The following is a 26389-nucleotide window of genomic DNA, read 5'->3' on the forward strand; positions in this document are numbered from 1 at the left end:
TCGGGTAAAGATGAGTTCCGCACTCGCGGCGCGAAGCCTGTCCCGGTTTCACTTTGTTATCGAGAAGGCACGTGTATTAAATCTCTAATTTGTACTGGTCTATCGTTGAACCGGCTAAACAACTGAATAACGATGTTCGAAAACTTGGCAACAGCGCAAAAGCCAGATTTGGCAGCCCCACAGCATAAGCAAGAGCAACCGGCGGAACAAACCAGTCGCTTAGGCGGACACCAGCGAACTCCAAAAAGACAGACAGACAGTAACCCGATTTTAATAAAGTTTTGTTTTAAAAAATGCTAGGGATAGAAAATTCATGTCTGTGCGTGATGTGCGACTCGGAATTTGAAATTTCGCCAAATTTTTTGGTTCCTGGAATTGTTCTGCCTCTTTGTCGATTCCAGTCACCCAGGATGGTCTTTTGGCCACCGCCAAAATTAATTACAATACCTTTTGATTTTAACGATGCTTTTACATAAATTCTGAGTCAAAAAATAGGAAAAGGATGACGCTTCTGCTGGTGGTCATGGCATTTAATAAAATGTACTTTCTCAAAGAGTCGATGACGGAGAAAGGTAAAATTTCAGGAAGTCGCGAAAGTAAGCGAAGGATTCCGAGTCCGCATTATACACATGTTCATACACAGTATGCCATAAGGATGTTGAGCAATAAATGTAAATGCATAGGACTGTGGGCTATGAAAATCTACTAATTTCTTTCCCTAGGACTCAGAGACTCAAACTTCAGTTTTAAGCTTCTCCAACTAAATGATTTATTCATCAAGCTTTACAGTTATTTATAATGCTTCCTTATTGTGTATACATTTGAAGATTCCAATTGAACTTATTTGTGTTGAAGAAAATGATAAAGTACATACATAAATGATCGGTAGAGTTCGTGACTTAGTCCAACGAAATGTTAAGCAGTGCAAAAATAGTGTCATTGTTTTGTTTGTTTAGTTTTATACAAAATTTCTTCCTTTCTCATGTTCACATTTTCACGGTGGATTTTTATTAAACATGTGAGTGTCGTATGTAAACGGTCCTAGTAACTTATTGATTTCGCTAACACTGAGTTTGATTTAATTGAATTAATTGCTTTTATCCGAAATGTGCAGTATTTATCGTGGAAAGCAAAACAGAGTGAGATGATTTTAGTCAACGGTTTAAGTTTTGATTGATGTCGAGGGAGACAATAATACTTTTTGTCGGTAATGTTATTTCGTAGAAAAATATTCAAATTATCCATTACGATATATATATTTCCAAATACTTGGTACTAGAGAGCTGATGGACGTATTTAGTTGTGATCTTCCTCTCACTCTATTGATTAACGTACAAACTGAATGGGGAATATTAATCAAAGTAAAGCAACGTTTAAAAAGAAAAGAATTAACAGATTTTGATAGCAATCCTTTTTTCGGTCATATAAGCCGCAACAATTCAGAACGTTCATATTTATAACGTGGCCAAATCCAGCACTATTTCGTAAATTTCACAAACTGCTTAGTTTGCCTGAATTTCAAGTTCAAAACCAAATCAGTTGCAAACGAGGACAACTTTTCGAACGACTGAATGAAACCTGAACTCGGCAAACAGCGCGAAACACGAGAGAAACTATTTAATCGAAATAAATATACATTCATATATTTTAAGAATATAATAACATATAAAACGAATGGAAGAAAATAAATGTCTAATTCACGAAGGTTAGTACTTCATTCGCATAAGGACATGTAAATAAATTCAACTATTTCTACTACTTTAGCTCTTCTTGCATCCTTTTCTGTATAATGCACGCCTACATATTTGTCGAAAGCAATCCGTGTCGACAATTTGTCAATAATAAAATTCAATCGAGTATATAAGTGGGTTTCGCTTCTTGAGTAACGCAATCAACAACAGCAATGGTTCCCCTTTGCGTGATGTGTTAAGTTAAAAGAGCTGCATGTAATGGAGACCGCTGGAGTCATAATATTATTTCATGCTATTCAAACTTAGCGTGTCACGTAGCAGGGGGTGATCAGTTTTGGGTATAACATCAATACTATTGCGAGCTTGTGGACGATACTTCGGTACTTTGTTACGGAGTTTCGGTGAGCCATGTGGAAGGGATTTTGGTTGTTTGTCCTGAAAATAAATACAGAGAGCGTGAAAAATATTTAAATACAAAAGAATAATTTAATTGAAAACAATAAATAAAGATGGGTCTGCGTTAACTACAAAATTATAGACATTGCATGCCGTTATAAACACGAGGGGCGATTACAGGTTAGGTAGGTAAGAGAAAATCCCACTTTTGGACAAAAATTGGCTATGGGAAGGATACCCAGAAATCAAACCAAATCTGGGGAGGAGAAAGAAAGTATAGGGCTTCGGAGGCCCAGTACCGGTGCTTTTTGCAGAAGCTACATCCCACCAGCGCAGCCAAGCAGCCATCATCGGAGCAACCGCAACCTTAACAACCGTGACCAGCGGCTGCAGCCTCATCTAAAAAGGAGGTAAGTTGAAGCATACCTCCACTCGTGGTAGTCGAAAACTCGGCTACCTTCAAAGATATTAAAGAAAACATAACCCGTGCTCTCCCTAATAATTACCTGATAAAGAAATCAAGTAGTTCACACCAAATCATTACAAAAACCCCGGAAGATTACTCGACCGCCAAAAAAAATCCTCATGGAGAACAAGAATAAGTTCTTCACGTACACCCTCCCTTCTGAAAAGACGACCAGCCTCGTCCTCCGAGGCCTTGATACGACGTTCTCTCCTCAGGAGATCGTCGAAGAATTGAAGGCTCAGGGAGTCTGAAGCACCCTGAGCGCAAAATCCTTTGCCATGATCTGGGTAAAAACCAACAACATTAATCTTGACTTGTGGTTGGTCACATTTCGACGCGACCTTTAGCGATGAACAGCTCCGCGAGGTGAAAGCCATCCAGCACATGAGTGTTCGCTTCGAACAAATCAAAACCAAACAAGTGCTACAGTGCAAAAATTGGCACGTTAAGTGCGACCGGCTACACACCCTGGCGAATGCGCCAAAACAATCGAGGAGGCACCGAAGTGTGTTAACTGTGGGGGCAACGACCACCCCGCCAATTACAGGAAGTGCCCACGCTTCATCCAGGTGGTGGCAAAGAGAAACGCACAAAAACGGTCCCCGGCATCAGCAACCATGATGCCATAATCCTTTGCATAAAACTCCCGGACAGAGTCGTTCGGTCCACCCCACCTTCAGTTCCCGACTTCCAGCGCGCAAACTGGAAACACATCAACTTGGCCCTCGAAACCAAACTTCACCTTCTCCTACTCCCATTCAACTGTATAGTTCCCAACGAACTCAGGAAAACCTGCCCGTGTTTAGGCAATCAGTCCAACAAAACGCAATCCTACCTCAAAACATCCCACCCACAGAAAAAGTGAGCTTCCTCGCTCACAACTTCCTCTCAGTCCACCACTGTACCCTCCACTTCTGTGAACCAAGTTTCGACAACGAGGTAAGCGGAAAGACCTCCTAACTCCTAGCCCACCCCTCCTACCTCATTCCCCAACCCAAACAAAATCCCTTCACCCACGCCCTCGCCGACCCAAGTCATCGAGAAAATGTCCTTCCCATTCACTTTGTCAGTCCAGACTCTGTCAGGGCCATCGCTGCCTCCAAAAACAAAAAAAATCAGTTGGACTTAACAAAATCCCCTTCATCGTCCTCAAGAAATGCGCCTCAAGCATTGTTCCCATGATGTCCTCCATCATCAACCACTGCCTTTCAACGCCCACTTCCCAACAGATTGGAAGAGTGCTCGAATTGTTTCTATCCCAAAAAACAACCAAAATCCTCTAAATTCCGGCAGCTACAGGCATAGGCCTCAATCCTCTCATCCTCCGCCAAGATATTCGAGCGGATCATCAAAGTCATTATCGACGAGCACTGTGACTCCAACCATTCATTCCCACAATTCCAATTCGCCAACTGACCCAAACAATCGGTTGAGGATGCACTCATCGTGCTCAAATCGGACGTTCTACTCGGCCTCAACCTCAGCCTGTCCCCTCGACATAAAGAAAGCTTTCGACTCCGTATGGCAATACGGACTCGCATACAAGCTTTCGGAATTCCTTCAGTTCCATTAGCATCTTTGCAAGCTAATTCTTAGCTTTTTTGATGGGCGGAAATCCCAAGTTCAACTCCGTGAACACCTCTCTTCCCCATATTCTAGTCCGGCTGGTAACCCTCAGCAATCAGTCCTCTCCGCTACCCTTTTCTCCCTGTTCACTGCGGACCTACTCAAATCAACTCCACACCCAAATCCAATCCGAATCCTCCAATACGCGGATGACCTCATCCTCTACACCTCCGCCAGAAATATCCCAGCCGGTGAAGCCCACCTAAATTCCTATTTGGGTGAGCTCTACCGGTATTTCACCTGCTAGAAACTATCCCTAAACCCGTAAAAGTGCGAGACCATCGTATTCTGCGGTACCGCTAAGATGACATCGAAAATGAGGAGCGACATATCTACCCTATTCCTGAAGATCCACAATGACACCATCCCAACCGTAAAGGAACTCACCTACGAAGGCAGTAAGCCGTGCAACTGGTGCCTTCAAATTCCTTTACCCAATCCTAAAATACAGCAGCCCAACACCTCAGAAAGTCAAGTTGTTTTGCTACAAGCAGCTTATCCGTCCCCTCCTCATTTTCGGGTTCATCTTCTAGTCCGACATTTCTCCCTACCAGATCGCCGTCCTAGCCCATTACGCCCTCAAATTCCTCGACAAATGCCTATCCCATCCAAATCCACTTATCTCCTAGGCCATGCAGATCGAGATCGTCGAAGAGAATCTTCTACGAACTCATCTGTTCCCTCAAATCCTCCTATCTCTCCAGTCCTGAAACCTCCTGTTCGACCCCGACGGTAGGGTAATCTTCTACAACGGCATTTACTCCTCATCCCAGTTTTCAAAAGCCACCCATCCTCCACGCCACTCCTTTCCCAAACAACTCTCGCATGCCCCCCATCCCAACCCACAACCTAGCTCCTTCCCCCGCCCGCCCGGTTTTATAAAAAAAATCAACGAGCGGAGATTTTTTTCGACTCTTCCTCCAGAACATTATCAATTTATTTAATTTCCTCTCAAGTGGGGTGATAGCTTCCTCAGTGAGTAGGAAGCCCACTGCCCACTTGGTAGTTAGGTATAAAATGCAAATCCATCTAACGAGAAGAAGGAAGAGCTTGAGGTCCGGTACGGATAACCGGTGGGAGTCGTCTGATTTGGTGACTGGGTCGGGCGTCGAAACAGTTAGTCGTGTGTTAGTTCGACGTCTAGGCGCCACGACGACCAGGAGCATTGCTCCGCCTGCTGCAGCTGTTTCGCGACAATCTGTGGCGACTACTTCAGCATGCCTATCCGACAGCAGATGAAGTGGACTGAAATGGACCTCTTCATCATCTGTTTCTATTACGAAATAACGGCGGGGGTGGGTACCACATCTTACCGCAGCTTGTTGCACCAAAAATTCGTCGAGCATTTCCTGCCATTCGCGCACGCGACTGCGCAGCGAGTCGCAGACCACTATCGCTTTATTACTCGCAGCAACAAACTCCCGGCCATCACCAGGGAGCGTCTTCGACTTAAGGTCATCGTGGAAACTGGTGACCGAGAGTTGATGGGGCAAAGGCGGCGACATCAACAACACCACGCCGTACTGCAGGCAACAGTTTCAGTATTCGCCGAAACACTTTTCGCCACGGTCTAGCTAAGGTTTCCGCTGAGGTTCGGGACGAACTCCAAAGAGCGTGTATAGAATTCTCGGAAATTGATCCTTTGCATAGACCAGATATTCCCAGGCTCTATGAATCTCCAGCAATTTCGAGAATTCTATCTCATATCAATGATGAGATTGTATCTCGGCTGTGTGTTGATATGTCACTTTTGCAACTAGAATCACTTGTGTATTGTGGCGTAGTTGCCGCTGTCAGATTGGACGGTCGGAAGATTCGCTTTCGTGTGATTGGTTTGAGTGATCGAAGAGATCAACCATGGAAAATTTGTCTGAAACGTCGGCGGGACTCACTAAGGCGGGGTATTGCTAGGCTGATTCAAATCAGCTCTGGCAATGCCAGCAGACGGGTGAAGAATAAAGTGCAGAGGATTCAGAGGAACTATGCAATCCTCGGCGAAACACCCGTAGTTGAAATTCTGGACACACTAAAGCAGAAACATTCTGTCGTATGCAGTCGATTACGGCGGTATGGCGGAAGTCATTCCAGACGTGTCCAGAATGCAGCATACGCGAGGAATCAGCGGAGTTTTTTTAGATCACCCAACGAATCCCAACAGAGTGTCCAGACAGTGCAGTTTTCGGTAATGGAAGCGAAAGAGTATTGAGGTGGATTTTGGGGGTTACCCGCCCAGCATGCTGAGTGGATCACCGCCGAAGGCAGCTGCCATACCACTACGCCTGGCATGTATTTGCGGACGTTACCGAAGAGAAAGTTTGACAAGCCATAAACAGCTCGAAGAACTGGAGATGCCCAGGTCTGGGTCGGATGCAAAATTTCTGGTATAAGAAATTTATCAGCGTTCATAGTCGGTTGGCACACAGCATAAATCAGGTCATGAGGCAGCCGGGGGAATTTCCACCCTTCCTCACTGCGGGGACTACCTACTTTATTCCTAAGAAGGACACGGTGCAGGACCCCACAAACACAAGACCGATTACTTGCTTACCAATCCTCTACAAATTCATAACGTCCATCATTAGTGGAAGGGTTAATGCCCACCTCAAGGTCAAAAACATTCTGCCGAGTAGCAGAAGGGCTGCCGAGTCGGTTCAAAGGATTGGAAAGAGCAATTTATTATTGACTGGGTAGTTGTAGGACAAGAAAATAGAGGCCAAAGAAACTTCTTTACTTGCTAAATCGATTATGCCAAGACTTTCGACAGCGTCCCGCATACCTGGCGAACCGATGTCCTATATATGTATCGCATTGATCCGAAACTAATAAAATCTTTGACGACAGTCATGTGTGGTGGCATACCACCTTACCAGTGCCTTAATCTGAGGGTGCCAATACCTCAAAGTCTATCCATATACGGAGAGGCATCTTCCAGAGGGATTCGTTGAGTCCCCTTTGGTTCTGTGTGGCACTGAACCCACTTTCGTGGCTATTGAATGATGCTAGAGTCCATGGTTTTGCAATAAAGCATGACCTACCTGCTAAGTGCGAACTGACACACTTGATGTACTTAGATGACATCAAGTTGTACGCTGGTACTGACGACCACCCTAGAAATTGTTGTGAATAGTAGATATGTTTAGCGGTGATATTCGGATGGAGTTTGGAGTAGACAAGTGCCGAATCCAGGCCATTCGTAAAGGTCATCACGAGCCGCATGCCGGACATAGCATTGGTGACCTCCACATCGAAGCGAATGAGGGCGCGTAAGTGTTGTTGACCTGAGTGGGTTTTGGAGTAGGGAAGCCGCGTGACGAACACTGGAGGCCAAATCCTACTTGACATCTTCACGGAACTGGACATCGTATTAGCCAGCGTTGGACCTTTGGAGATGGAAGTTAGGGCTGACCGTCGATCTGACTTACCTAAGTACCTTGTTGCCGAAAGGGATGTTGTTCCTGGTGAGTGAACACTACACGCATAAGAAACGGGGGAGACGACAGTCGAATGAGCAACGGGAGTTGATAAAAATAAGATAGCTGGTTGGTCCATTTGAACTTTCTATAATAGAAGGAGACATTCATGGCGACTTTAGGAGTTTACGATCCGAAGGGAGCGGCGCTGGAAAATGTGAGTCAGCTATGTCAGCAGGTAATGGAAGAACGCCATCACAATAAAAAACCAGGAAATCTCGCTGTTAATAATCCTAGAGTCTCCTTCGTGAAACTTCGCCAAAGGACGAGAATCTTTCTAGTAGCCTTAAGAAAACCACACGGGAAAGTAAACGGAGTTGCAGTTACTCTTTCAGGCAGATACGAACCCGTGCCAAGCCATTAGAAGACAAAATTGTAATGAACAAGATTCGTGGGCAAAAATTACCCTAATCGACGTGTCCACAACCCTTGCTGTAAATAATTTCAATTTTTTCCACAACACTAAGAAAATGGACCTTAGTCAACGATTCAACAGGACGTCTTTCCGACCTCCTAGGTCACCGAGGAGGAAATATGAGAGAATTGTGTGCTAATTGAGGATAATAAGGCTTCGGGATTGGACGGAATTCCGAAGAAAGTCTTGAAGTCGGATGCTAAAATCAGGTCCATATGTTTCTTAATGAACATTTGAATCGTCAATGACGGAAGGAATGTTTCCCGCCCAGTGGAGGAAGTAGAGGTTGATTCTGCTACCGAAGCTCCAAAAACCATCCGGCGCACATGTCAGATAGACACTATGGTGAAGATGTTAGAGAGGGTGATATATAGTAGGCTGATTCTGTGTGTCGAGCTAGCGGATGGTCCAGCTGCTTATATGGGTTTTGGCGAGTCCGGTCTACGGTCGGGATCTGGCCCGCCGCCGAAGTGCTGCGCATATGAGACAGTATCGGATCAAACAGTGAACGTCATCGCTGGTGAGATTTCCTTGGATCTTCAAGCGAGTGATGCGCACTGTTTCTACCAGAAAAGGAGGACAAATCTGCCCGGAAACACTGAGAATTGAATTACAATTTAACACAGTTCTTTATGGAATACGATGGTCTATAATCTATTCGATTTGGACGGGTTCTTCGACTGTCCTGAATGCGTCGCTACACCTGAAGACATCGAAAGTGTTGATCAATTTATTATAATCGCTTCATTATCTGTCATACGCACTTTACTCAGAAACGGCTGTTCCCATCGACACGAAATTTGGTGGGAAGGTGAAACTGTGAACGCCCACGCATGCAGTAAGGGGGGTTCCCATACATGCGAAAGGGGAGTGTAATATTTTTCGCCAAATATACTCGTGTGGGGTATCAAATGAAAGGTCTGGACTGATACTTTTCAAAGGCAACATTTACTTATAAAAAATGAATAATAGTATATATGTCATTGTTTGTGGGAAATTGATCCCCCTTAAGTTTACCCTACAATCATAAAAGTATAGTAATTAGACAGAGTGTGCGGACAGCTGAGTGGTTAGAGCACAAGGCTGTCCTACGGAAGATCGCGATTCAAATCTCACTGGTGGCAGTGGGATTTGTATCATGATTTGACGTCAGATACCAGTTGACTCAGCTGTGAATGAGTACCTGAGTCAAATCAGGGTAATAATCTCGCATGAGGGCAATGCTGACCACATTGCCTCCTACAGTGTAGTATAGTGTACTGTTACCGTCTTGAATGAAGTGCTCAATCTGTGGCGACCATTTCAGCAGGTTTGCGTAGGCAGCGGATGAAAGAAATGAACAGTTTTAGTACTCGCTGAAGCACTCCTGGCTTCTGGTCTTCGACTTCTTATATATAGGAAGCGTCGTTTTTCCCGACCGACCTCAATGCCAACATCAGTTTCCGTAAAATAATTTCATTAGCGACATACCCCGACGCACTAAAAGCGTTAGATCAGCCTACCCAGTTTTACCGAAAGTGTAGCTAGCTCAACTCCAATATCAAGTCGAGATTTTCCGTGCTAATGTTCTTTCTATGCTGTACTGTTACTCGGAACTTCCAATCCTTGGATAACGTTTGTCTGCGCCGTGTCATCGGTGTACTCTGGCCTGATGCAATTTTGTAAAAGAACTTTGATAACGCATGGGCCAGATACCCGTGCGGCACACAATAGTGGAAGAGGAGTGCAAACGGGAAGATGTGGAAGGAGCTGAAACACATTTCAGCAAACCGTCAACCATGGTGTGTAGGTATGGTTGACACGCTCCACCCCACTTAGCGTAACTTTCAACCATATGTGTATATAAAATTGACAATTTGAGAGGAGTTTTAGAAACCAAGCAGCATTGGTGTCATTACATAATCAAAACAAGTAAAGTACAGCAACAAAGTCAAGATAATAGCCCCGGCACAGACTTAGGAACTCAACAAATCTAATGGGAGATGCATCAGTATTACGAAGCTACTCATACTAAGGTCAGGAGCCAGCAGACCCAGGTCATTGTGCAAAAATCTGCTACAAGGGAAATATTTCAACATGGCCAGACTCCGCCTCCGGTTCATCGCAGATTTCATGAAAGCTTAGTTGAAGGCCTGCGGAAAAATAGATCACCTTGCTTCTTTTGTTGGCTTATAGGCGGTGAATTGAAAGGTGGTCAAAGGGTAGTATAGGTCCCAGGGCGAAACGTGGATTGGTACCCACGATGGAGCATAAAACCTGGGAAATGCCTGCTGAACCAACACCAACAGCTCTACTGCCAAACCCTATCTCCACCCCCACGTGGTGACCGCTGGGAGCCCTTTCTTAACGAAAAGCTGCAGACGGAGAAGGATGAAGGCGAGTATCCCGCGCCTAAAAACGGGAAAAATTGTACCAACTGGTCCTCCAGGTTGGGGGTTGGGTAGGGCTGACAACCCTACACGGAAAACAGCTTGTTACGAAGCCACAACAGGAGCCTCGGACAGGATGGGCTTTAAAACGACGGACCCGGTAACGACAACGTATCAACGATTTGCGCATTTTCTCATGGAACGTGCCCTCCCTGTACAGAGATGAAGCTGATAAGCAGCTAGCCGATACTCTGTCCCAATATAGGGCTAATATAACAGCGTTGCAAGAGATGCGATGGACACGGACCGGTTTCCTGGAGAAGAGCCACTACACCATATATTATAGCGGTCATCCAGTAAACCATGTGCTCGGAGTAGGTTTCTTAGTCAGCCAAAAAATGAAACCTGCTGTTATCGGCTTTGAAAACATAAGCGGACGGCTATGCACTCTGCGCTTGCGAGGCAAGTTTAGAAATATAAGCCTCATAAACGTTCACGCCTCTACAGAGGAGACTACAGAGTCGGAGAAGGATACCTTTTACGAGGCACTAGAACGAACCCTCGAAGCCTGTCCCAGATATGATATCAAAATCATACTTGGGGATTTTAACAGCCAAGTAGGGAAGGAGCCCGTATTCAGACGATACGTTGGCTCCCATAGCTTACACGAAAAAACAAATGATAACGGACTGCGGATTATTCAATTATCAGGGTCACACGAAATGGTTGTTGGAAGTACCTGGTTTGCGCGGAAAGCGGTCCACAAACATACGTGGGCCTCCCCAGACGGGACCACTTTCAACCAAATTGACCACGTGTTGATCGAACGCCGCCACCTTTCAGCCTTGATGAATGTCAGAACATATAGGGGAGCCAATATAGATTCGGATCACTATCTTGTTCGCATGGTGCTCCGAGCTCGAATAACAATACCACCTAGAATCCACTCTGACAATCAGGTGAGAGTGAACACTGAAGCCATCCACAACACAACCCTCCGCGACACCTATAAGAGGGCAATGGATGCCGCAATAACTGCAGGACCTGGAGATGAAGCATCAACAAATGATCTTCACAATCACCTGAAGAACGTTATCATGGATACCGCCACAAACATACTTGGCCCCAGCCGCAAAAGGAGTCGGAACGGCTGGTTTGACGATGAATGTAAGCTAGCAACGAAACGGAAGAATGCCGCATACCGAGTAATGTTGCATTCTTAAAGAATGCGGGCACGCGTAGAGACTTATCACGAACTCCGTCGAGCGGAGAAGCGACTTCACAGACGGAAAAAGGAAGCCTGGGAGAACCAACAAGTCTGTGAACTAGAAAAATACAGGGAGCAACCGCACCAGGCGCGGAAGTTTTACCAACAAGTCAGCAGGATGAAGCCTTATACACCTCGATGCTCATCCTGCCGAGACAAAGAGGGAAATCTGATTTCCGACAGAATGGGCATATTAGAGCGATGGGTTGAGTACTTTGATGAGCTACTGAACAACCAGAACATCGGCGAGTTGGAGGTCCCGCCAGCTGAAGACGACGGACAAATACTGCCACCACCAAGTTTAGGAGAAACAGTCCGTGCAATTCTTCGGCTAAAAAATCATAAGTCGCCAGGAGCCTACAATGCTTATCGACTAATCCGAGTTGGGTGTTGCGGTTACTTTCAGAAAGTTATCGTTAGAAGACACTATAGCCTTGTCAAATTCAGACGGACTACAGACGTTAAATGCAACCCCGGAATCATCGCATGGCGAAGGACCTATGCCTGGTGATACAGACGGACTACGGGCATGACAAATCTGTGAATTAGTTGATACAGCCTCTCCAATGTTCTGGGACGGCCCCCATCTCTGTGGATCTCTCTCAGGATATACCCGTCGAAGAGCTCGCCCACTTCCTGTAACTGCTCAAGAGCCTCCGTATGTTTCCATCGGAGGCAGGCTGACCGAACCGGTCTAGCAGTTCGTCCCACAGCCGATTACAGGACGGAGGACCAAGCCTTTCACCGACGACGGCAATACCATTTTAGGACAAGTCCTGCTAACAACAAGGGAGTGAAACTGCTCTCTCAGGATATCTTCCGTCAGCTTTACCACTCGAACCAGGAAACTGTCAATCGGCATCGAGGCCCCATCCAAACACTATCTTATTTACACAGTCGTCCGGGTAATTGCCTCCTCTGGAGAATGTGTTCAGGTCGGTGGTTCGTCTTCGACCCGAATTCGCAGATGGCAAATGCGATGCTCCAGCTGGAACAGTAGATATATTTCGGTATGACCAGGGCCCGGCGAGTCCTCATTGGATCCGGTCGCTAAAGAGCGAGCCGTGCAGTGCTCCGGTGGGAACCTAAGTTCCCGGATCTCCTTCCGTAGCCATTCAATCTGCTGGATGAGCACAAAGCATTTGTTAGAGCATAGGCTACATCCGGTGTTTATTTGCCGAGGGAATGAGAGGCCTTTTATGTCAGCGCTGGATGGTAGATCCGCTGAAGGCGGCTCTGACTTCCTTTCCAATTTATGTAGAGCGGCCATTTGCCCTATGGGAATTTTGGGCACAGCTCCCCTCCGGTTTCGGTTCCACCTCCTCCAACTGTAGGCAGACTTCTTTAAAAGCCATATCGATATATTGCGTTGGGGTAAAAGAAATGTCGTATTTTGTCAATAGATGGCGACTCTTAAACATATCTTGTGTTGTACTTATCGGATCGGGTCATACTATACGGCGATTTGAAGACGACAATCTGTCCTATAAATGTTTTTTTGACAGTGTTGTGATCGTACGTTTTAGTCTCAAGTTATAGCGCGTCAAAAGTGGAGTCCACCAAGCAAGAAATTCGTCATAATTTACGTTTTTACTACCTGAAAGGTAAACATGCAACGAAGGTGGCCGAAAAAAATTGTGAAGTTTGTGAGCCTGATACTGTAACGATTCGCACAGCACAGGGTTGGTTCGATCGATTTCATTCTGGTGCAGCAGATGTCGAAGATATACTCCGCACTGGTAGGCCAATAGTCGTAGAAACCGACAAAATCGTCGAAATCATCGAAGTAGACCGGCATGTGTGCATTCGCTCGATTGGCCAAGAACTGGGTATAGACCATAAAATCGTTTGGAACCAATGGCAAAAGATTGGATTCCCAAAAAAGCTGGATGTTTGGGTGCCACACGAGTTGACGCAAAAAAAAAACCCTGGACCGAATCAACGCCTGCGATGCATTGCTGAAACGGAAAGAATTCGACCCATTTTTGAAGCGGATGGTGACTGGTGATGAAAAGTGGATCACATACGAAAATCTCAAGCGAAAAAATTGTGGTCGAAACGCGGCGAGACGGCCCAAACGATCACCAGGCCCGGAATGACGGCCAGAAAGGTTTTGCTGTGTGTTTGGTGGGATTGGAAGGGAATCATCCACTATCAGCTGCTCAACTATTGCCAGACCCTCAATTCGGTCCTCTACTGTGAGCAACTCGACCGTTTGAAGCAGGCGATTGACCAGAATTGGTCAATAGGAATGGTGTTGTGTTCCACCAGGGCAGCGGTCGACCTCACACATCTTCACGGGATAATGAAGTTGCTTTCTAAATGGCAACATGTGTGCGAACAAAATAGCGCATATTTGACTTAAATCGGATAATTCATCATTGGCCCATACCAAACAGGTTTCACTGCAGGTTTCAAATCAGCAACAGATCAGATTTTCTCTCTGCGGCAAGCGATGGAAAAACTGTTGGAATATGGACAACAGTTGCACCATCTGTTCATCGAGTTTAAAGCCGCCTATGATAGCATAGCCAGAGTAAAACTGTACACGGCCATGAGAGAATTCGGTATCCCGACGAAATTAATAAGATTGACTAGGCTGACCCTGACCAATGTGCGAGGCCAGATAAAAGCAGCAGGATCACTCTCAAGACCATTCGACATCAACAACGGTCTACGACAAGGGGATGCGCCTGGCCCTCGAGGAAGTGATCCGTGATGCTGAGGTAAACGCAAGAGGTACGATCCTCTTCAAGTCCACCCAACTACTGGCCTATGCTGACGATATCGACATCATGGAAAGAACCACCCGAGATGTACAAACTGCCTTCATCCAGATCGAGCAGGCGGCCATTGGGGCGAGATCTTGGGCTGCACATCAATGAAGGCAAGACAAAATATTTGGTGGCAACGTCAGCACTGAAGACAAATCAACCAACAACATCAAACCGCACTGGTCAAACACGAAGAAGAATAAGGATAGGAGAATACAACTTTGAGACTGTTGACAATTTCTCTTATCTAGGGTCGAAAATCACAACCGATAACAGCTACGATGATGAAATCCGCGCACGGTTGTTGTCAGCCAACAGAGCCTATTTCAGCTTACAAAGACTGTTCCGCTCGAAACGTCTCACCATAGGGTCAAAGCTCTTACTGTACAAGACAATGATCTTGCCAGTCCTCATGTATTCCTCGGAAACTTGGGTTCTTAGCAAGAAAAATTGCGAACTCGTTCGAGAGAAGAATCCTCCGAAGAATTTTTGGCCCCCTACATGAGGATGGACGATTCTGTAGCCTACACAATGACGAAATCTATGAGCGATACCATGACCGTCCGGTTGTGGACAAAATTCGGCTCAATAGGTTACGGTGGGCGGGTCACTTAATCCGTATGGATGAGGATGATCCCACCCGGAAAGTCTGTAAGGGCAATATCTATGGTAGAAAAAGAAGACGAGGCAGACCCTGCCTAAGATGGAGCGATGGCGTAGGGTCAGGACGCCAGACAGTTTTAGGGATATCGAATTGGTGGACCTCGGCGCAAAACCGGGATGTTTGGAGTTCCTTATTAAGGCAGGCCTAGACCGGATACCGGTTGTTGCGCCGTTGATGATGATGATAGGCGGTGAATTCTCGTCGTAGGAAGACTATTTTCAAGCGCCCTTGAAGCTTATCCTAACAATGTTGGATTGGATTAAAAATTTGACTGTCAAATTGGACACAAATTTGTGAAAAACATTCAAAGAAACAACGTGATTAGTTTACAAAAATAAAAGGATATACATATTTTACATACCATAACATAGGTTATGAAATTTAAATCTAGATGTGATACATGGAAAAGTATATTTCGGTGCAATACATATTTTACAAATTCCGTACTAATGCTCTCCTTACATTTACGTCCAGTTAGTGTGATTTTAGAAATCTATCACTTTACCAACTTATACAAAAGAAGTGCAAATCGATTAGAAAGATATCCTAATCACAATGTTATTAAGTAAACAGTCAGGTGAAAAAAAAGTGCAAAAAATAGAAGTATTTAGAAAAATAACTGATTTTCCTTAAATGCTTACAATATCCTCGGTACAGGAAATGATAGAGGGAATCGTAATTTACGAAAGATTTCAAGATAATTTAATGTCGACCTCAAAAACTACAAAGTTACTTTCTATATATTCTGAGAGCATTTTATCTTGTGCAGTTCTTACATACAATTCTACATAAGTGACAACTCACTAAGTCATCAGAAATAATCAATAAGTAAAAGTATGTACAGTAAAGGAATATAAAAGCGACATTTCTACTTTATTCGTCATGCAAAACAAGACATATTCATAATTCAACATAAACAGAAACGAATCTAAGTAGAAGTAATTGAAGAAGGTTCTTGTACCTGATTTCCGGGGTCTTGTTGATTCGCACTGTTCGTGTACGATTGGAATGTCGGAACATCACGACGAGTCGATACTTTCTCTTGAATCGAATTTATCGTTTTCGAGATCCACGGTTGCCAACTGCCACGATTATTCTGCAATTCGGCCAGTGTCGTATTCAATTGATGATTGAGATCTTGATTTTTGCATTCGGCCTCCACTTGAGCCAATTTCGTTTGTGCAAGCTCCAATTCAAGTTCACGTATACGTTGAGTTGCCAGATGTAATGGATCTAGAGGACCAAGAGGTTGTTCATCTTTCTTACTGTCAATGTGTATATTATGCTCTGGAGATGATTGGGCGATTGATGCTGAACACTTTTGGCATTTGGCAACGGTTTTCTGGTGAGACAAAAGATATCAATGTTAATTGGTTGAACGGTTTCAGATTTACTATTCGAAAAAATACAATTTGGCTGTCATATAACCCACAAACATAAGGCTGTTCACTGCTAAGAGGTCGGCCAATCCTATCCCATCTTATGTTCAGTGTCCGCAGAAGGATAACTCCTTGCTTTGTGAAAGACCGCCACGATTGTTATGCTCTTGAAGACACCAGAGAAGGATAAAAGTAATCCTCGGTTGGGCAGAGCCATAGCTCTTCTCCCGGCCTTTGGCAAGGTGCTGGAGAAGATTATGGTCCAGCGACTGGGAGTGAAGGCATTTAATTTGACATCGGGAAGGGAGTATAACTTCTAACTGGAAGACCTCCAATGATACCTTAATGCATTTGAAAACTTTTTTGACATTATGTTTACAAATACGTAGATTTCAAAGACGCAGTTGACTATTTGGCGGTCAAAGGACACTATGGGTCCCAGGGCGAAAGGTGGATTGGTACCCAAGATGGAGCATAAAATCTGGGAAACGCTTGTTGAACCAACACCAAAAGCTCTATTACCAAACCCTATCCATCCTCCATCTCCATCTAGTGATCGCTGGGAGTTCTTTTTTAATGAACAATTGCAGACGAAGAAAAATGAAGGCGAGTTTCCCGCGCCTAAAGAGAGGACAAATTACATCAACTAGTCCTCCAAGTATTGATTGAACAACGTCACTTCTCAGCCTTGATGAATGCCAGAAAATATAGGGGGCAGTTAGAATCGGATCGCTATCTTATTGACATAGTGCTTCGGGCTCGAATTACAACACCGACTATAATTCCCTCTGAAAATCAGGTGAGAGTGAATACTGAAGTCATTCACAACAAAACCCTCCATGAAACCTATAAAGGGAAAACGGATACGGCAATAACCGCAGCTAACATAGGTCCTGGAGAAGAAGAATCGACAAATGATCTTCACAAACACTTGAAGAACATTATTATTAATACGACCAAAGACATACTTGCCCCCAATTGCAACAAATTTGGAACGAGTGGTTCGACGATGAATGTAAGCTAGCAATGGAACGGAAGAATACTGCACATGGGGCAATGCTGCAATCTCAAAGGACGCGGACACGCGCAGAGGTCTATCATGAACTCCGTCGAGTGGAGAAGCGACTTGAATGACAGAAAAAGGGAGCCTGGGAACTCCAACATATCTGTGAAGTAGAACTATAGGGAGCAACCGCACTAGACGCGGAAGTTTTACCAACAAGTCAGCATCTCGATTCTCATCCTGTCGAAACAAAGAGGCAAATCTGATTTCCGACAGAATAGGCATATTGGAGCGATGGGTTGAGTATTTTGATGAATTGCTCCACAACCGGAATATTGGCGAGTGAGTGTTTCCCTAACTGAAGACGGCAAGCAAATACTGCCACCATCAAACCTAGAAGAAACAGTCCGCACAATTCATCCACTTAAAAATCATAAGTCGCCAAGAGCCGGTGGACTCACAGCCGAACTGGTTAAATATGGAGACGACCAACTACACCAAGCGGATCATCAACTGATGCTCAAGGTGTGGGACAGTGAATCAATGCCTGACGAGTGGCAACAAGGTATAAAAAGGAGATATCATGCAGTGCAGCAATTATAGAGGTATCACGTTGCTGAGTACCATCTATAAGATATTCTCCACTATCTTGCTAGGTCGGATAGCCCCATACGCTCAGAACATCATTGGCCCATACCAAAGAGGCTTCACTCCAGACAAATCAGCAACAGATCAGATTTTCTCTCTGCGGCAAGCGATGGAAAAACTGTTGGAATATGGACAACAGTTGCACCATCTGTTCATCGACTTTAAAGCCGCCTATGATAGCATAGCCAGGGTAAAACTATACACGGCCATGAGAGAATTCGGTATCCCGACGAAATTAATAAGACTGACTAGGCTGACCCTGACCAATGTGCGAGGCCAGATAAAAGCAGCAGGATCACTCTCAAGACCATTCGACATCAACAACGGTCTACGACAAGGGGATGCGCTATCATGCGTCTTCTTTAACCTGGCCCTCGAGAAAGTGATCCGTGATGCCGAGGTAAATGCAAGAGGCACGATCCTCTTCAAGTCCACCCAACTACTGGCCTATGCTGACGATATCGACATCATGGGAAGAACCACCCGAGACGTACAAACTGCCTTCATCCAGATCGAGCAGGCGGCCATTGGGGCGAGATCTTGGGCTGCACATCAATGAAGGCAAGACAAAATATATGGTGGCAACGTCAGCACCGAAGACGAATCAACCAACAACATCAAACCGCACTGGTCAAACACGAAGAAGAATAAGGATAGGAGAATACAACTTTGAGACCGTTGATAATTTCTCCTATCTAGGGTCGAAAATCACAACCGATAACAACTACGATGATGAAATCCGCGCACGGTTCTTGTCAGCCAATAGAGCCTATTTCAGCTTACAAAGACTGTTCCGCTCGAGACGTCTCACCATAGGGTCAAAGCTTTTACTGTACAAGACTATGATCTTGCCAGTCCTCATGTATTCCTCGGAAACTTGAGTTCTTAGCAAGAAAAATTGCGAACTCTTGGCCGCGTTCGAGAGAAGAATCCTCCGAAGAATTTTTGGCCCCCTACATGAGGATGGACGATTCCGTAGCCTACACAATGACGAAATCTATGAGCGATACCATGACCGTCCGATTGTGGATAAAATCAAGACTGCAAGACTGCCCAGCGCACATCTTGCAACCAGGGAGAAATATTGTATGAGAAGCTGTTTTGTTACATTGTTCTGTCAAAAGTTTACACATACGTTTTAGAGCTTCAAGGGCGTCAGTGATATTAACGTTACATATATGAATGTTGCAGTAAAGGCGTTTGTCCAGTCATGAAAATTGTTGGATGGGTGGAACGTTAGTCAGGCTGTCCTGGTTAATAGGGGTGCGAATGTGAGTGCTGATTCCTCCCAAACTGAGTGGAATATGTTCCTCGGATGGAGAAGTTAGCGGACCATTCACCGCTCTTTGAGTATGTACTTTTATAAGTGGATGAGAAAGTTGAGTTGGTGACTGAGGAGATGTTTATTGTTAATGATGACATCCTGAATATACCTGAACGAGGGGCTCCGAAGCCGATGGTAGGCGAATGCGCTTCCCTTCGGAGATAAGTCCTCTGCGCGTGTTGAACGCTCGCAAGGGCGAACAATTTATAACAGCAAAAATTACCTTTGGCGTCACAGTGGATGCCGTTCGCTTCAATCACACGCTGGTCGGGCTGGATGAGGAGACAATTGAGTTTGTCTCCTACGTTTTCGAGGATTGTTCTTACGGAAGACTAAAAGAGCAGCTCATTAAGAGCCTGTCAGTAAGTGAGACGGCTAAACTTAATCATTTACTGATGGAACTTACACTAGGTGACCGTGCGCCAAGCGAAATGAAGCAGTTGGGTGGTGGCAAAGTCGGCACCGAGCTACTACAGTCTCGTGGCTGCAGAGGCTCCCTGGGAGCATACAGGCTGTTCTGGTATGTGTGGATTTGGGGTCTCTGAACACGTTTGCCGCCACTGCGGATAAAATTCATGAGGTCCACGTGCGACCTAAGGTTGGCCAGGTGTTTTCCGACAACTCAAGCCAGGTGGCTCAGCTGCAGCAGTTGGTGGCAGGATTAACAATTACCGTCTCGTGCTTTGCGTTCGGGAAGCAGGACTAGATCAAGGTTTAGATCCGCTTCCCGAAATGGGCGATCGGATAGTAGGGCGTCGGGTACCATTGTCGGTCCGCCGAAAAGGCTAAGAAATGCACCAGCCCCTATAATTTCGCACCAACAATACTATACCTGTCGGGAGTTCTGACGACCGCTACCCAAAATGCAGCATCACATCGCCTCAGAATCTACGACTACTTCAGCCAGCGTAAGTACCTAGTCGATATAGGCGCTGAAGACTCAGTTCTTCCCGTATCCCGGTGTGATAATTTAATACCGCAATCATTGACATTCATGTAAATTCTTCGTCGATCCGCACGCATGACTACAGGCAGGTAAACTTGAGTTTACGACTTGCGTTTTCTTGGCGCTTTCATGATATCGAAAAACAATTTTTGATAGCGGAAATTGTTTTTCGGTGCCAGTGCACACCGGAGTTGAACTGACTGAGACTGAAGGAAAAAAGTTAACCATTCATCTCAAAATAAAAATAATGAGGGACAGATTCCAAAGGGCACGCTGTCAATGTGAAGTTAATCTTCTTATTGGCGTCGACCACCTTAGGTTCGCTTACAGGCGAGGTGTATCGTCATACAAGGAGCTGGTAAGGCATTGGAAAGAAAAAGACTAGATTCAATCCATCGGTGACTTTCGGGGAAGTGTCTATCAGAAAACGAAGTCACTACTTTGCCAGCGTTAAGTGAAAGGAGAGTCTATGCTGACATGGCGCGATAGTGTTTATGCCTTGCTGGGTGAACTGTTTTCGAGATGCGAGCCTTCGATGTCTCCTGGCGATGGCGCTGGAGGGTGTGAAGAAATTTTTACTATACAGTGCTGCGAGATTGAGGATGTGTTTGGTGAGGTTTCGAATTTCGGGAGTCACCTGGTAGGGATGGAATGACTACCGAGATGTCCAAAGCCATCTGGCGCCATCCTATTTTATGTCCTGTGTCTGTATGAGGGTTGTCTACGGGAAGATAATTTCACAGCTTTCTGAAAGACTGCCAGGGTTGTTGAACTTCTGAAGTTACTAGAGAACTGGAAGTGGAAACATCCCATTTGGGGTCGGAAAGCGTATACGAACTTGCAGGTGCACAGACGTCATAATGTATCTGAACAACTTTGTTGCCCGTTGTGTTAATAAATACGTTCTTGGAATCTTACTAGATTTTTGATTTATATTGATATTGATAATTTGCTAGATTGGAAAGGATTTGGACTTTATTGCCGCTTGTCTTCAAATCATCTTCCCACTATCATCGCTGGATGGATGAGAACCCCGGTACACTCGATCTCCGAACACCCGCCGGCAATCCGCGTCTAGTGCATTTCACTGATCACATTTGTAGTCGGGACAGACACATTACGACCACAACCAATGCCACCGAGTCTGCAGAGATTGTACTACGTGGGCCATGGTAAGGGGGTGTGATGCAACGGAACAAAAATGCAGAGAATACGTGCGACACACAACTCGAGTATCATCTGGTATTCGTACTATGTGTGCGATCTTGAAATCTCTGAAACGTTCTAAGAGTTGCCCCCATTTCATCCCAGGCTGACTCGGCCATCTAGACAGAGCCCGCGCAGACAATAAAATATTTGGGAAGGAGAGAGCAAAAGAAGGCCAGGAAAAGGTTGAAGGATAGGAATTCCTATATTCAAGCAACTTAAAGGGGCGCAATATACTAGACAGGCAAGAAAGGAAGCGGGCCAAGTGTACAGCCGGGCACCAGGCTTATCTGCGAAGAGTGCAGTACAATCGGAAATCGGCCATAAAACTCAACCACTTCCAAGCAAACTATGCAACACATAAACGCAATACACAACTGCAGTGCCGACCGCCAACAAGTAGCGTCTGTCCAGTTGCAATTTGAGTTCGATGCAATTTTTGCAGCGGATGTTTTTGCATATTGAGTAGATTTGCATCCGTATCTGGATCTGTGGTTGGTTAGCTGGTTTATCCGTCTGTGGTCGGGCCATTCACGACCCAGACAGAAGGGAAGGATGGGAGAGGTTGTTAGAAGAAATTGGAAGGCTAAGATGATTAGGCCAGTGGAGAATGAGAGGGTTAAATTCTACGCAAAGAAAGAGAGGGAGGGAAGGGAATCTGAGAGAAGGAGTTCAGACAAACTATCGAATAATTCTTCGTATAGGTGAGAAGGGCAAGCACAGGGACGTATATACAAGATGCAACGAACGGGAGTTGGGTGAGGAGACACGAAGTTGCAACACAGTCAAAAGGAAAGCCAGAGGAGGAGAAGACGAGTTCGGCGGGGAGAGATACATCCCGGTCCCTGTCACAGCGGAAAGTGGAGTACCCTTCGGGAAGCTTGGATTTTAATATGGCATCGCCCAGCCAGCTTTCGGAGATACAGATGACAAGGCGTTGCTGAGTCAGCGAGGATAATTTGAAGGCCCCCAGCTTGGCTCTTAAACCCCTAACATTCTTTTTAGAGCAGATGGACAGTAAACACTGATCCAGTTATATTGTTCGGCAAGGCGGGCGGGTCATCCTGAAATTTACCCGCGAATTGGTGCTTGTAAGGATTGTTGAATACACTGTCAGAAAGAGGGGTTGCCGAGGACGTCAAATTCGTGGGGATAAGTGGCCTTGAAAGACGCAATCACTCGGTCGGTGTTGTTCTAGGTATGGGTCCCCTTTGTTATATGAGTTTACGATGACAATGCAGGATAGGAAAATGCTCTACGTTTGTCAACGAGTGCCATTTTTAGTATGTCTTCCTGTATGTTGCATGATTTCGACGCTACGCAGACATTGTTGGATGTGCTTCCCCTAATTTAGAGGTAGTCCCGCGTCTTACGGCTTACATGATCAGGAGGAGAGGTTAGGATTGCTTGCAATTAAAAGGTTATTAGATGAGAGTTACATCTGCGTTGTACAGTAGAAGGAACGAATATGAGAAAGTTCGGGTCACATATGAATATGAAAAATGTGTGTGTGTCAGAGGAGGTTTTATCGTGGATTTGGGTTTGAAATGGGCTTTCTTATGACAGAGTATGGCAGTCTGAATAAGTTTCCCCTCTCGCGGAACCTTGCCTTCAGTTAGGGCTGTATTCCATGTGGGGCAGATTCAGGGGACTAATTTCATTATCTGTGTCTATCCAGCATAGTGTGAAATCCGCAATCTTCGATGTTAGCCAGTGCCTTAGTGATGGACTTCGATAAGGTTCTGCATATGCGCGTGCTGCCTCTTGGCTTCCCACGACGTGATGGACAGCCATCCGTTCTTTGTGCTTTGTGTTAGTGGTGTCTTGACGGATGCAAAGATTTCGTTGCGGTTCTCCGCATCGGACTGATTCCTGTCCAGCCGTTGGAGTGTGCCGTCCCAACGTACGCCGGAGGGTAATAAGACCCGGGCCTGCAAGAGATTTATGTATCTGAAATAGCGCCACGAGCCCTCACCGGTGGTTATCGGGTATCATGGGAACCGGAATGGCCAGAGTGCATATGTTCCAGGAAAATTTCTGCGGAGTATATTCTCCACCTGGTTATTCGCGGTTGGCCCTCTTGTGATAGTTTCATGGTGGTGCTTATATCGCCGGCAGAGTTCCTTGTGGGCACAGGCGTGAAGTTGGGCCGCACCCTTTAATTGGGGAAAAAGGTGTTAGACAGGCCTCGCATCCACTGGTATGAATGCTGAACCCCATCAAACAGGTACCGCTGAGCCGGTCACGGCGAGCTCTGAATGTGGTCTTAAAATCAACCCGTGACCGACGACGCTGAGGGGAATATGCCTATACGGCAGATACTCACATAAACCCGTAGGACCTCCATGTTATAATAACCGTCACAGCCAAATTAATATAGAAAACCAAATAAAACTAAACTTACTGTAAAATTCTCTAAAAGCTCATTCAATTTAGCGGTCTGTTGCTCCTGTCGCTGAATGATTTGCTTGTAGTCTTGAACGATTCCAGCGTGTTTCTTTTCTTCTTGCAAAGCTTTTGTATTCACTTGTTCAATGACTTGTTGCAGTTGCGCAATTTCAGCCTGGAACCTCTTCCTTTCCTCGCCGAACTTCTCTTCGTACATTCGAGCTTCAAGCTCTTGGCGCTCCTCAATCTGCTTTTTAATCATAAATTCCTCTTCGTACTGCTTCAACCGCTTCACCTTCCGTTCACATGCCATTTTCATTAATTTTCTCGATTGACTAGACGTTCGACATTTTTTGGGTAGACTCACACGGAAGTATTTCAAAATCCCTTCAAAATCTAATTGTCGTAGATCTGCTTCGCAGTACGACAACAAAGTGATCGCTACTTGAAAGAGTATAGGCACACCGTCCAATAGGAAAACGTCTAATACGTGGAATACAAAATATAATGGAAATCGAGCTGTGAAAAGTGTGAGAAACCATTGTGAGGCGAACATGTGCGTTTCGACACCAGTTCGTTCGAAATGCTCATGAAGTTTAGGGAGTTGTTCCTTTATGAGCCGATCCAGTTGGTATAGTCGCATGTAAAGTGATTCGAATCCTTGTTTGTATAAATCCCGTAGTCCGTAATCATACATGAGAGAGACTAGTACGCAAAATGCGTCTTCTTCGGGCATCTGAAATTATAAAAAGATATCCTTAAAGTAAAGCTCAGAAAGACTAAATAATGCATAGACAACGGGCGTTAAGTGTGGATTTGAAAATGAATGACAAATACTCACGTGAATAAGGAGACTAGCTGCTATAAAACTCAGCCCTTGACAGTACCCAACCTCTGTGTCGTAAACAGCGTATGCTTTTGAAACTTTGAAAAGTGCGTCTTGACCAGATCCACCGGTCTCTTTGAAGCGCTTATGAGCTGGGAATGTCCTATGGATATCTCGTTGAATCACAGTCTCGCACTTTGTTTCCTAAATATACATAAAAAATCAATTTACAAGTTCGGTCTAACGAATTACAATTCGAATTCATACTTTGGTAATAAGCGTCCTGTACCGATCTGTAATGTCCGGTTTGCTCTCTACATTCGCCAACTTTTGCCAGATTCTACCACGCAAAGCTTCTGGAATGCCCAAACGAACCAATGCTGGCAAATTTTTCGGTCTTTTCTCACCATCCCATTCCTTTACAATGGGATCCCATTCATCGAGTGTGTCCTGCGAGCAATCTTTCGAAACTTCTCCAGTTCCACTGAGTAGAGGCTCGTCTCCGTCTGAACTGTCTTCTGTGGGGAAATCTTCCTCAATCGACACCGTTGAGGTCGATCGAACCATTCTTGATAAATTGTTTATTGACTTTAGCAGTGGGAACTGAGTCGGAGGTTCGATGATCTCCTCAGAAGGATCAATTGAACTCACTTCCCAATTGTCGTCGTCAGTCTTCTTCAGTTGGAGATAGAACCTGAGAGACATGGCTCGCTTCGATATGAAGTGATCCATTATTCGAATTTCACTTTGAGACTGTATTGTGACTGGTGATTCGATAACGAATCGTACTGGCTCTTGAATTCCTTTTATCACTAAATTTACGGCCACCGTTATGTAAGTTTTCTGAGATTCAGAGTTTAATTGTTCGAAAGCTTTTTCACTGGCTTTCCATTCGGCAGTTATTTGATATGGCCACAAGCATTGAGTTTGAGTTTCAGATTTTTGATACCCCATCGATATCATTTCCAATAGTTGCATGTCAGCTTGGCGAACAAGTTTGCCGGGGCTCAGTAACACGCCGAAACATCTTTCTATGTACAAGGGTTGAAGTACGGTTGATGGTGTCTGCTTGACTGTTATGCACACTTCTTTGTCTGTGTTGCAACGGAGTTTGAAACAGGAGCGATCACGTGGTACAGATGAATATGAAGTTTTCGTTACTTTTTCACGTATTTCTAGTGAAACGATGAATTCATAGCCAGCCGACGATAGAGGATTTCCACTAATGTCGGATGTAATTGAAGCGAGCATAATACTGTTGTTATCTCCAACGGCTGATGTGATACTTCCTGTTAAGCTGAGAGGGTAGCAATGAAATGCTTTGGCGAAACATGCTGAAAGAAAATGTGTATGTTAGTATTTAAGGGATAAGTGCAGGGTAGTTGTATCAATTTGCATGCAACTAAGATTGTATTGTGGAATCTTTAACATCTTGGAGTAGAAAGAATCATATATTACAACGCCGTAATAACGAATTGAAAAAAAGGAACAGTAAGGCCGGACGCAAGTTGAGATGCATCTTGGTGAGGTA

General features: G+C 45.0%; 1 protein-coding gene across 5 annotated transcripts in view; it reads right to left on the bottom strand.

Annotated features, from left to right (window-relative positions):
• Positions 1 to 744: 744 nt before the first annotated feature.
• Positions 745 to 26389, bottom strand: part of LOC119650435 (rab GTPase-activating protein 1-like) — a 48137-nt gene continuing 22492 nt past the window's right edge. For all 5 annotated transcript variants that reach the window (XM_038053256.1, XM_038053257.1, XM_038053259.1 and 2 more), the window contains 5 exons: positions 25126 to 26192; positions 24874 to 25062; positions 24049 to 24768; positions 16100 to 16480; positions 745 to 2126 (listed from right to left, as the gene is read on the bottom strand). In XM_038053256.1, coding sequence (XP_037909184.1) covers positions 1974 to 2126; positions 16100 to 16480; positions 24049 to 24768; positions 24874 to 25062; positions 25126 to 26192 — 2510 coding nt within the window. In that variant the 3' untranslated portion in view covers positions 745 to 1973. The remainder of the gene's footprint in view (positions 2127 to 16099; positions 16481 to 24048; positions 24769 to 24873; positions 25063 to 25125; positions 26193 to 26389) is intronic.

The sequence above is a fragment of the Hermetia illucens genome, chromosome 2 (genome assembly GCF_905115235.1).
Source record: "Hermetia illucens chromosome 2, iHerIll2.2.curated.20191125, whole genome shotgun sequence".
Classification (NCBI taxonomy): Eukaryota; Metazoa; Arthropoda; class Insecta; order Diptera; family Stratiomyidae; genus Hermetia; species Hermetia illucens.